At 34.8% G+C, this 13,504-nt stretch overlaps 1 protein-coding gene across 1 annotated transcript in view; it reads right to left on the reverse strand.

The window, feature by feature from the left end:
* Positions 1–13,504, reverse strand: part of ATG2B (autophagy related 2B) — a 43,630-nt gene that overhangs the window by 3,141 nt on the left and 26,985 nt on the right. The window contains 14 exon segments of the mRNA XM_086614195.1: positions 3–89; positions 620–740; positions 1,219–1,305; positions 2,234–2,303; positions 3,285–3,489; positions 4,344–4,421; positions 6,023–6,128; positions 6,714–6,908; positions 8,765–8,873; positions 9,586–9,812; positions 10,786–10,988; positions 11,890–12,031; positions 12,518–12,688; positions 12,910–12,986. Coding sequence (XP_086470321.1) covers positions 3–89; positions 620–740; positions 1,219–1,305; positions 2,234–2,303; positions 3,285–3,489; positions 4,344–4,421; positions 6,023–6,128; positions 6,714–6,908; positions 8,765–8,873; positions 9,586–9,812; positions 10,786–10,988; positions 11,890–12,031; positions 12,518–12,688; positions 12,910–12,986 — 1,878 coding nt within the window.

Genomic DNA, 13,504 nt, shown 5'->3' on the forward strand with positions numbered 1-13,504 from the left:
AGCTGCTCCCCTTTGAAAGCCTCTTACAATGCGGCCATCCTTTCGGTACTGCTCTATTGGTAGCCACACCAAGTCTTTCAGACCTTGGACTGAAAAGGAAGACAGAACACTATAGTTAGAAAGTTCTCTCAGATAAGCAGAATGCCTTCAGAGGAAGTGAAAACAAGTGTCAACATTGTTTGTGGGTCTTTTTTCTGTTGTTTTTTTGTGGAATCATACACACAGTTACAGTTAGGGTTTGACCTTGACGATTTAAGTCTGTGTTCTTAACGAGTTAAGAAACACCGATAAAGAGAAAGAATGTTGATAAAAAGGCAAGTGGGAGTGGGAGAAGCTGACATTCAGCTTAGCAGAGAGAAAATAATGCTTCTTAAGGCATAGTCAACAGCAAAGCTAAAACGGGCACATGCACTACTGGCTGTAATCAATGATAACTAAGAAAGGGTGCGTGGACACATCCTGGCTGGAAAAGTGATCTATAAAAGCTGCTTGTAAATTGCAATAAATGTCTCTGGTATCACATGTACGGAGTCTGTGTTATTCAGCCACTCCAGGTTTTGTTTGGTTTTTTTTAAAACAACTGCCATATTTGTCTGAATAGAAATAAGAATTAACTTACCTAACTGCACTAGTGAATGCATAGGCCCTACTCCTCCCAGAATTCCTGGTAGCTGGTTTTTCTTTATATCATTAAGCCATTCACTGATGGCATAGGAAAACAATTTATCCACACCTAATAACTAAAATAAATAAAATTATTATTTTTTTAAATAATAGCATATAATTCCTAACAAGAGAAAAGCATTATTCACTGAACTAAACAAAGACACAATTTAAACAAAAGGAAAGCTGTTTTCAAATGTCATTTTTGTTGCTGTTGGCTAACCCAAGTGTTTCAGGTGTATGTGCTTCATAAAACAGAAGTTCAAGACTGCATAATCACATCCAGCATAACAGGAAGTAAACATACAACTAAAATTAAAAGTTTAGCACCGAGACTAGCACGAATATTAAATATTGTCCTGGAATAGATGTTGTTCTTGAATGCTATATATTTGACCAAAACTATAATCAAGAAATATTTGTAAAGTCAAAAAATGTCTTGGATTTTAGAAGTGCATCTTATCAGAAAAATCTGCTTTTTGCTTGCTACATTCAGTTATTCACCACAAACTTGTTCAATTTGCAATACTAATGTTAATCTAAAATTCGATAAACTTACCCATGTCTGTAACAAAGTCTCTTGAGTTTTAATTCTGAGCAGTTTAACTGAGCAAGCCCAATAAGAATCCCAGCTAGTGTCCCCTGTAAGTGAAATATTTTATTATCACATGAGTTTACTCACCCTGTACAATCTGTAAATGAGAAATAATTTTATCATCTCAACTATTATTGCAGGTATTTCTGTCTAAACTGATTCTCCCTCAGACTCCAAAATACTACTCATTACAGTGCTATTAATTATGGTACAAAAAGCATAATAAACCTGCAAAAGATGGTATCTGACTTAAACAGCTACTCTAAGAAAAACATCTGGATACAAGAGTGTTTCTTCAGAAATATTAAGATATAAAAAAATATGTAAACATAGCTCTGGTATTAGTGTGTTACAGGCATTCTAAAGCTGCTGTTTCACGTTTTAATTTCTTTGGCAGCAGTACAATTTCAAGAAGTTGCTGCTTTTTCTTGTCCATTCTTTCTTGCTGATTTACTATGACAGAGCACAAATCTGGTTGCGCAAACAGGATTTTTTAGAGGTCTGCTCTGTAAACTCAGTACGATAACCAAACATATTTTTAGAAGAACTATGAACATTTTTTTAATCTATATTAGTTTCTGCCATTGCTGATGAAGCTCATACATTACTAGACTGCAAGGGAAAGAAACAGGAGGAAAAAAAAGACTGTTTATTCTGGCATTAATGAGGAAGAAAACAAAATGCACAATTCTGGCATCAGATAGTGGTATCATTCTTTGAGGGGCACCACAGCTGTGCAGAAAAATTTCCAGCCAGTCACTAAGTTGATAAATGTGACTTTCATTCTGAGTTAATTATACCTGGAGGATCCACTCCCTAGTATTCAAATTAAGAGTGAAACAAAGTTAAGCTTTACTGAAACTAAGGAGGAAAAAAACAAAATAATAATTAAAAAAACCTAAACCCAAACAAACAAACAAAAAAAACCAAACAAAATCAATTTTTTGTTCTACTGCATCAGCATTATATACAAACCTGATCCATTGATACATGTTTGCCATGGTAATCAAGCCGTATTGGAACTTCTGATGTAAAACGAAATTCTCTGCAATATACAAAGGATATTTTACATTGATAAACATGAAAAGGAAATAAAATTATCCTTCCAAAAAGAAACCCATGGTTTCCCATCCTCCTGCAATAGGATGCCACACCCATTCCTGTAAACTCTAAATCCTCTATTTACTGTGTCCGTACTTCAGATAAGTGTACAAAATACAGTGGCAAATGCAGCTTTCCTTGGTTTATTAACATCTAGTCAAGGTTAGCATTTGTAACAAATTTAACAGTCTTGCAAAAGTGCTACTAATCCTGAAGGTGAACATCTTCCCTCAATTTTCACAGCATGAATTTCTCACCAAAAAAATAAACCCAAACAAAACGTATGGCTAATGATGGTTCTGTGGGCGACTCAGCCCTGCAGCTGGAACTTACTGAAAAATTCTGTTGGTCATGTATGTGATGAAAGAGAACCACAGTCATTCTCTCATAATTTGGCTCTGCACTGCTTACCAAAGCACGCATCTGTTGTGAGAGGCATTTACAATCTGAATATACAAGAAAAACTTCTGCATAGCAAAGCTGCAATTTTTATAATCACTTCCCAGTCAGGACTACATTAGAATTTTCCCTAGTGATATTTTAACCTCACACCTCTCCCATGACAGCATTTTCCTTTATACACTCTCATCTCTGGTTATATTAGATCTAATTTTCATTGTTAGACATAAGAGTTCAAAGACTGCTCTCTTTATTTATTTGTAAAACATCTCATTACTCGTTCTGCACATGGCAAAGCTTTAATTAATTTTATTTTCTTGTGCACAGTGTGCAAAAGTTAATAAAAATAAATCTTTAGTTACCTTCCAGTGATAGAAACAAATATATTTGATTTCCACAATCAGTCAATAAACAAACAAAAAATGCACCTTGTCATAAGGTCTGAATAGTTTATAACAATCACACTTTTTCCAAACATTCAGCAGAACAGCTGTGTGTCACTGGAACTTTTGTAATGAAAGTTTACCTGAAAAATACCGGCTGATCACTGTATGATGTCATTTCTTGTGAGAAATGATGATCATCTCCGTTAACCACATCCACAGAATCAATGCTACCATTTTCATTTGCTTGCTTGTGTGAAGAGAAAGAAATGACTGGACTTGGGTCCTTAAGGCTGCTGACATGCCTGGGCAAACTATACGTAACTTCAGCACCAGGAGACTTTTTAACTACGATAAGAAGTTATACATAGTAAACTGACTCATATTTTTCACAACGATTAAAAAAAGATTGTGTTTATACAATTACTGTGTCCTTAGTAAGCTCTAAGGCATATTAATAGGAATTACTAGCAGGACAATATTTAGATTCTCTTAGTAAGACAATATCATATTTATCAATAGAAATTATTGTAAGAAACTTAGTTGGGATTTATGCATCAGCATAAATAATCCATCTAGTTTTAATGGCATCATGGCAGAGCACTTCATTGCCTATGCATTTCAGTATGATGTCCCAAGAGAAACAGGTGAAGTACAGCTGCTAACAAACTCACAAATATAGTTAATAGAGGAAATATGCTTTGCAATATATACTAGTTTTTGCATCAGATGGCATAGTTGATTAGAAGTATTGTTTTAAACCGTATACATACATTGTACTGCTTATTTATAATCTTGAACTCTGTTCCTTTCTCTAGGGGTTACATAACTTCAAGTTATTACAAACATACTCTTTTGTGGAAGAGGTATTAAAAAATGTTATTTGGATTATCTAATAACTACTCCTAATATTACATACACAGTCCTCAATTTTTTCAGAAGTTCTTATTTAATATGCTGCAATCATGGTGGAACGTTTTACACAACAGAGATCCCAGGTGTTGAAGACGTTTGTTGGTATTTATAAAACACAAGACTAAAACACCCAAAGTTTCTCTGTTCTAACAAATCAGTTACTAATTTTGGGGTTTGGTCACTAACATAAGTTTTTACATACGCAAGATCCACATGTGAATTTATAAACATGTACACACTTTAAAGGAGAAAGAAGCACTTTCATATTAGATTTTTGAAAAGTATACCTTCAGGATCTGGAGTAACTAAGAGTTCTACTTCTGTTGAGAGGCTAGTGAAAAAATCCTTCAGGAAAACAAGGCATCCTAATGTAAAAAATAAAATACAAACAGGTCAAAAAAACCCCCACAAACCCAATTCTCTAAAAAATACTATCTACTATTCCAGCTCTTTATTTCTTTATGGATATGAATCAAAACACATTTCTTCTTTTTGATTCCTTAACACATGCAGAAGCCACATAGAAATCTAGGACAGAAACTAGAAAGACTCTCTTGGTCGTTGCCCTCTGCTACATGTATTATTTCATAATCTATCTAACTCTGTTTTAAAACTCAAGGGTTGTTTTCGTTTTCTACTCTTATTTCGGAGACTGTTCCAGAACCCAAGTGTTTTAATGGCTATGAACTTTCTGTGATTTCCAAGAAAAGGGTAATCAAGAATAGTTATACTGCCAATAACAGACAAATTCAGATTTCGCCACTGCTTCATTATAACTCATTAGCATCTCTGCTGTTAATGTACTGTTAATGTCTTAACATTATTACATCCCATTTTCTTTTTTTTTTTTTTTTTTGACAGATGCATCACACTGGTGCCTTGTTCATCCTGTCATTACTGACTTCTGAACTTTCTTTTCCTTTTTGTTTCCAGCTGACAAGCAGACAGCTTAAGTAGTAATAACAAGAATTTTTAAGATGACTGCATGGAGCTCTGTGCTTCCAATAAAGTTGTGGTTAATTTTGCAGAAGTTGTAAAGGTGAATTTTGTTTGTGGTATAAAAGACTTAGAACATATTTCCTCACTAGATGGCAGTATTTCCACGCTGGTTTTCTATATGAAATTGTTACAAGCATACAGAGTTGAATTTTTCTAACAGTAAAATGAAAACCTGGTCTCTAATGTGTGTTGAGGGAAACAAAGGGTAGGTATGGAATTCCTAATTGTGCTCCTGAAAAAAAAAAAACAAAAACCACATCTCCCTGAAGATGACAAATTAGGCAAGAAAGAGTAATAACTGCACTTTAAATCTGAATGCACAAACATATGTAGCTTCCTTACTGATGTAGAAAAAAAACCCACTCTTTCTTGAGTATATCAAAAATACTTTGCACAAAGGCTTGCTAAAGAAAGTAAGACAACTTCTCTCGTTTCAGTTCTTCATGCCACCGCAGTTGATAGTGACACCAAAGCCTTCAGAGTCTAGAAGCAGTCGTCAAGTGTTGAGTGCCCTTGACTAAAATGTTGTGAATGGCTTCTGGATTAATGATTAACTTTTTTCCAATTAAAAACACCAAAGCCACTTCATGAACAAACAAAGCAAGATCATTCAAAAACAAGTATGCTTTTTAAAGCCATGATTTCAAAACATTTGAGATATATCGGAAGTCTCAGGAGGTCAACTGGTATTATTGAGTAAACAGTCAGGTCTATAGATATTCTGAGTTTTTAAATTAAAAACCAGTAGTCTCTGTAATAGCTGGAGCAAAAGGCAAGTCCTAACATGGATATAAACAGAGCTGCAGAGATCCAAAGATATGTGTGATTGATCATAAATAAAAAAAGTTATCAAACTAAGACAACAACCTCATAAAATGTGTATGATGGTTAAAAGTATCTGGTAGAAAACCCAGTATCATTTAATAAATAAAAAATTACTACTGGTTTTTTTTTGCATTGGCTTGACCAACCTGGTCAATATTGAGGCGAAGTGGCATTAGCGAAACACGTAAACAACATTCCTGTGGGGATCTGCCGGACTCTGGACGGACATGTAATGCTTTAACTGTTAACTGAAAAAAGCAACACAATAAATAAAAGTAACATTAACAATTACTAAATGTCAGAACACTAGCTAGGAAAAACATTTACTGCAAAACCTCTCTACTAATCTGATTCCACTTACCAATTATAAAGCTACTATTGAATAAATAACTATTTATAGATGCTATTCAAAAGTAAATTAAAAAAACCTCAGAAAAACAAATTCACAACTCCTTTATAGAACCAGTAAGACTACAGTATATCATAGACCTACAACTCCGAATGTGTACTGAAAAGTCTAATCATATTCATACAAGCAGACGTTTGTTCAAAATCAAAATCTGAAAGCTACCAAAGTAGTCCTGTGTATCTACTTTTTATAAACTGAGAGTCTCAAAAACATTTAATACCTGACACACTAATATTGAAACTGACTTTTTAATTAGTTTTAATATCCACAAGAAGTCAAGCAAATAACTATCAACAAATTGTATTACTTCAGTGTTCCATGACTTCATATTCCTTCTTCTGCAGGACTAAGGAACACATACAATCCCCACAACAATAGTCCAACCACTATAACTACAATGAATTAACATATTCTATAACTGTACCATGTTTGAATGAGCTTTTCTGGGCATCTCCTTACTGCAGTAGAGATAGAGAAATTTATTCATCTGTGATGTAGCTAAGCGATCTCTAATCTCCAGGTCTTGAACAATAAAAACCTGCCGTGACACTGGCTGCTCCAACAGACTGGATTCACCTTCGGCACCACCTGGAGGGTATACCTCATGTTGTAATTTCACCTTTTATAAAGGAAAGAAAACCAGCATAACCAGCTTCAGTGAAAAACAACCTTTAACAATAGAATATTACTTTAAAACAAAAAAAAACCCAAACAAAACAACACAACAAACAACCCACACCACACAGAAGAACTTTAAAAGTTGTCTACTACTTTAAATTTACAGGAATAATATTAGGACTTTTGAAAACTATTCGGATTTTTGAGCATCTAGCAGTAGGAATCTTCCAGTTTCTAGTTGTGTACATGTTCATATTTTAGGATGCAAATTCAAGAAAAACAAAGTCAGTGTAAGACAAAGAACAAGTTTTGCTTTTCGTTTTTACTACGCTTTTTCCTCTCAATTCTGACATTTTTCTTACATCATGCTGAAGCCTGTACCAGGCAATCTTGCAATTCTTAAATCCTGCACCTTCTATGCTCAGGAAAGTAAGGTTTCTTCCCTACCAACAGACTTCTCAAGTAGCACCTTGCAGTCTCAGTTTCCTTTTTCTTTATTAACTTTAGTCTATATAAATTCTAATCCATTACCTTTCTCAAATTCCAAAGAATTCTGAATTCTCTCCTTTTCCTCATCTCTTGATGCAGTGTTCATTTCCAATCAAAGACCTACAAATCTTTCCCTGTCTCAATAAGCCCCATAGCACCCTTGCACGCAATAGCATGAAGCAGAGGGCACATCGCAAGCAGAACAGTGGCCTCTACTGACCAGACACTAAAATGTTAAGAAACGCTGTATTTAAGTGCCCTGTACTCAAGACACATGTGATAATGAACATTTTAAGTGTTGAACAGAAAAACAGATGTTTATCATAAACGCTGCTCAGAAACTTTACATTTCTGACACTCTTCTCCTTAATTTCTTGTTTAAACATTATTAGTATTATTAAGCCTTGTACCAAGTCAGGGGTATAAGTAGGAAAAAAAAAAAGGCTTTATGTCTCAGTACTAACACCAGCTCATTAAATATCTGCAAATTAGGAGACATTGCTATACTTCTACATATGAAGTTTTCCACGTGGAATATTAAATGCTTCCTTTTTTCCTCTTTTTTATTGCAATGTCACATTTTTTCTAGAAAAGGCTAAAACAAACATCCAACATTTCTAGCAAGTTTGAAGTGCTAATGGGATGAATTTTGAACTCCAGAAACGCACATAACCTACAAAAGGCATTTAGGTTTATGGAGTACTTTTCATGTTTACAGAAATGTTTGAGAAAACCTTATTTTAAAAGGGTTTTGTTATTGATCCATTTAACATGAAATTGGGTCAACTCCTTGGCAATACTGTTCACAGCACCACAATCAAGCACCTGGTTTCTGTGATAGAGCTAAGCACAGGCTTATAAACAACAGCAACACGCTTAAGCCTGAGGGGTGCTAAATGTTAGGGGAAATACAGGAACGATATTGTGATATAACTGGATGTTACTTAATATCCAGTTATCATCAACTGATACACTGAATGTCTCAACAGATCTACATCCTAGTTATTTTGCCAGAACATTTAATTTCATAAGTCTATCAGTTCAGAGTAGACCTGAAGATAGAACAACAGAACTGCAGTTGTTGTAAAACGTGATTATAACAAACAAAACGTTTAAGAATATTATAATAAATATCCTTCATCTTAGAAATATGTTTGTTCGGCAAGTAAACAATACTGTGCTACAAGAAAAAAATACATTTTTGTTAAAACGAATTCTCAGTTCATTACTGTCAAAGTGATTGCTCAGATGTAGATACTAATGGAAGAAATGCCACTACTACTACTAACAGAAAGCCGTTACCAAATAGCTATAACGTGTAAAGATATTCACACATAGACAGTCATGGCTGAAGCTTCTGTCATTCACCTTGCTTAACTGTATTTCCATTAGGAAGTCTGGGTTTCTTCCTCGTCCCCCACATACTGTACTCCGTCCATGCCTCGTTGGTGTATGAGAAGGAGAACTATGGGGACTTCTGGGGAAATAAAAAAAACACTTTACACTTTCGCAGATTAAACTTCAAGCTATCTCACTGTTAATTTAACTCTAAAAGCAAGAAATGTTTAACTGAATATGATTTATTAGTATTTCAATAGTTACAAGAGAAAAATACTATAAAATACCTAGTTATGGAAGTTGTGTCACTGGTAACCAAATAAATACTTTCTTTTTGTTGTTAAAGTAATACATACTTGAGCAGAATGCTAGATGTATGCTTTCCCATCAAATTAACATTCTTAAAACATTTCCTTAACTTTGGCTGTGATAATATTAATTACTCTTTATTTTACATGACATCCTGAAAACCAGGCCCCAGTTACCATAGCAGTAGTCTCTTATGCTCCTTAAGCCCCAATCTCTCCAGGAAAATTTAACTTTGAATAGAACCCTTGAAAGCAAATCCATCCCTTCAACCCCAAAAAACCACCAAAACCAAACCCAGCTTGTCCAGGTTAAAACACAGAACACACACACTCCGGTGTGCGGAGCTAAACTGAGTAAGAAGAATCTATATGATCTTTAAGGTGCTTTCCAACCCAAACCATTCTATGATTGATTCCTTGTCAGGAGGGAGCAAAGAAGATTGTGAAGGAGATTTCAGATTGAATAGTGAGATTAACCTCAAATTAAAGGAGAATTAAGTATGTTTAAATGTTCTAATCTACAGAATTACATCAAACACTTACATGAAACTTTTAGCTGGAGATGTTGGTGGTGCAGTCCCAAAATCCCTTCCGCCATAAAGATGCCAAATAAGAGAGATTTCCTTTACAACATAGCGCACAAGAGGAACAGGGAAATTAAGGGGAGCTTTGCTTGTATCTGTTTTTTTAATAGGTTGGCTGAAGTGATTGTCCTTTATGATAATTGCATCATCGACCATTATTTTTATTACTGGCTCCTCCTCCTTTTCCTAATTTAAAAAAAAAAGCATATAGCATTGAGAAGATAAAATCTGCTTTCTTTACTGAGATGTCTAATTCTTTCCTACGAAAAGAAATGAAACTAATCTGTACTGTTTTCTTAAGCTTATATAACACAGCCTAGGTTTAGGAATGATTCTTATGAAGTAACTTAAAGCCAAAAGCACGTAAAAACAAACCAGAAGCTGAGAAGTAGTGAAAAAAAAAAATTTCTCATCCAAACTGTAAACAAACAAAACAAGAGATGAAAACAAACAAAACACATGGAAGAGCCTAGGCTACTGTATTAGCACTTTTGGAAACAAACAAGCTCAGAAATAACTGGGCAAATACAGCTTCTAATCAAGGATCCAGAGCTACTTCTGTCTATTAAGAATAATACAACCAGAGATACCATGAAAAACATGAACACAAGCCATTTTCAAAGAGTTTTGAGAATAGTTTCCCAAATCTTTTAACACAGTGGACAGACAGTGGTGTGAAGTGACACACAAGCTTTTCTCTGAGGTTTGGCACGGATCTTTAGATAGCTTAGACTATGGGAGAAACTAATAAAAGATCAGATGCGCAAAGCTGCTGTTTTGATAAATACCATATTTTGCTTAAAACATTGCTTTCTAACTATGCCATTATTGTAAGTCATACAGCAATGATAAATCATGACTAAACCATAGGAAAACTGCCAATACAGTTATTGTAATATTCAGATTAGAGAAGAATTACATACTGGTGAGATATAGAAAAATCATATATATTTTAAAACAATTGCATTCATTCCTAACAGCAAAAATGCACGAAGTCCTTTCAGACAGAAAGATTATTTTTCTGCTACTCTGCCCACTGGTAAAAATATCACTAAGTAATCACAAAAAGCTACCAAATCTAATTTGTCCAGGTCTTACATAGCCTTTTCTCCAATTCTGTTTATATATGGACATCTTAGTAATTCTCAAAGCTTCTTACAGCAACAGCGACTTTGGGTGCAAAAAGAATGCAGAAATCATCACTTTCTGACGGAACATCTCCCATGGCCTCATTTATCAGGTGATGAGTGAATGAAGCGTATGTGGGACTTGGATCTTGCGAGACATTTCCACTTTCATCTGGAAACAGGAAGAGATCTGAGCAAGGTGGCTCCTGAGTTTGAGATCTATCATCCAAAACTCCTGGGAGTTGAAGGAAGATGGAGAAAAGACACATTTCAGTGGAAAAATCTTTACAAAATACGAACAAAATAGTATAACAATTAAGTAAAATTTGTTACTTCAATTACATCAAGGGAATTTGCTTATATCTTGAATCAGTTCCTAGTATAAATAAAACACAATTTTCAAAAATTAATCTGATGTTATGATTACATTGTGATCCTTTTCAATTGCACTAGTTACTAGTAGAGATGAATCGACAAAACACAGAAAAACTATTGGTAAAAAAGCCACAGGTACAAAAAGAAAATTTTTGTGTCCAAGTTTCTCATTCTGGTAGTAAGACAACAGCATCTATAACTTTCAGTACTACACTGACTGCTCACCTTCCACCATCAAAAAAAGAGACCAGACATCACGAAAATGGTGAAATTTCTATTTGCAGTACAAAATCCTCAGCCAATTTAAACCTGGATACAGAAGCCATAATCCTGTGATAAAATCAATTATCTTGTTCTATCTGCTAATTGAAAGATTTCCTCAAAGCTAAAAGTTCTTTATGTGACTCAGAACTGTATCATCCTCCTGGACTGCCTTCATACACAGAGGTCTGATTCCTTCACACTGCAGCATGCCATGTAAACCTACACCTAGAGAATCTGGGGTCTTGACAGAGTCCCGTAAAGTGAGATTCCTTCCTTACTGTTTTCAGTATCCCAATAGTGTGCATCTGACTAGAATCTTAAACTACTTTTGCATTCCTGTTACTACAAACAAGAATCTGATAGTCTGAAGTCTTCAGACATCAAAGGCACGCTCCCATTCTTGTTGCAGCATCTCTACATACACAAAACTTTCAACCTCACTTTCCTTCCAGAAAGGCTGTACTTTATGTGTACTTATGCCTCCAGAGGATTCTTACCATTGGACTCTGGTTTCATGGCAGAAGCAGTCTGTTGAGTCTCAATTTCCTCCATTGCATCACTCATCAAATCCCGTAAAATCTGTTGCTCTGATTCAGCGAGGACTGGTCCGTGGGAAGATGGTTGGCTAAAGGTCTCTACCTGTAGGAGAGGAACTATATATAGTCACATCTTAAAGGCAACTGCAATATCATGCTGAATAAGCTTTTGCTACAACGGCCTGATACACGGGTTCTACAATGTAAGAAGTAACACCTTAACTTTATAAATAATTAAGTGAGCTGAAACTCCGAGCTTGACGATTCATAAAGTAGGTTAGAACATTATGCTTCAGGGTATTTAGATGAGAGCACTTGGACAGCTCGCATATGTCCTGGAATTTCCTTCTTCAGTAAGAATAAAGTACATTAGGCAAAAAGCACAAAATATTTTAATATTTTAAGCAGTGACCAAAGCAGGAAAAAAACCCAAACTATTTCACCCCCAAATATATTTTAAGTTAGATGCAATCTGTTAACTTCTTTACAGCAAGTCTCATACTCTTTGGAAAAAGAACGAGGATATCAAAATTAAAACATACTACCAGGAGGCGTGAAGTTAAGCCGATACTATTTTGTAATTTTATACCTTCATTTTTGGCTTGCTAACTCCGCGTTTAATCTCTGTCTTAGCGGGTGGATGTAAATCACCATAACTTGCGATATATTGTATAAGATTCATTAGTGCAGCACATGAATCAGAGCAGGTACGAATATGGATTACATCACTGGAACAGTGCAGCTCAAAATGTGGTTTAGTCTAGATAGCAACAACAGAAAGATAAGACTTCAGATCAACCTAAAGTTCCATTAGAACACCATCTATACACAGTTGTTTTTGACTAATTGAGTAAATTAATTTAAAAAAGACATTCAGTACACAAACTGAAAAGCCTTCCTTGATTCTAGGTATAATAAAGTAATTTTCAAATCACAATCTGTCATGGAGAGTTTACATTTTATTTGTGATTAAATACTTACTCTTTCCCCATCAGAATCAGATTTTACTGTTGTAATGGTTAGTTCCAGCAGTCCCATATCCATAACACGAACATAATCTGAAAGGAAATGAGTAATTACAAAAAAAATTTAAGACTTAACAGCCATCATCCTTACTACGTATTTTTGGTTATTAAACCATTAAAAATAGCATGGGCATAAAAAGAGATGTTTTTTGTCAAAATCTTTTATATCTCTGCATTTTCCTTTTTATGAGGATTACTCTAAGAGTTCAAGTTTCAGCTGCTCAAATCAAGTACTCGGATCTTTTCAATCCAATATATCACTCCCACTGCCACCATCTGTGTGCAGTGTAATCTTTTAAGATATTTATCCTCATTCCATCTGTGTGTTAGAGAAATACAGGCATGCAGAAGTTGAGCGACTAAGCATCCTACCGGTTTTTAGTTCAAGTGAGAGAGCGGATATTTTCACATTATACTAATCTTTCAGTACCAAGATTAACTTATTTCCTCTCTTTCTTGTTTAAACAAAACAGGCATATCTTTACTCTGTCCTTGACTAGAGATCTCTTACCTAAGCTAAATCATACATTTGTGGGCACAGGGTTTCATTA

This window comes from Tauraco erythrolophus, chromosome 6 (genome assembly GCF_009769465.1).
Source record: "Tauraco erythrolophus isolate bTauEry1 chromosome 6, bTauEry1.pri, whole genome shotgun sequence".
NCBI classification, from domain to species: Eukaryota; Metazoa; Chordata; class Aves; order Musophagiformes; family Musophagidae; genus Tauraco; species Tauraco erythrolophus.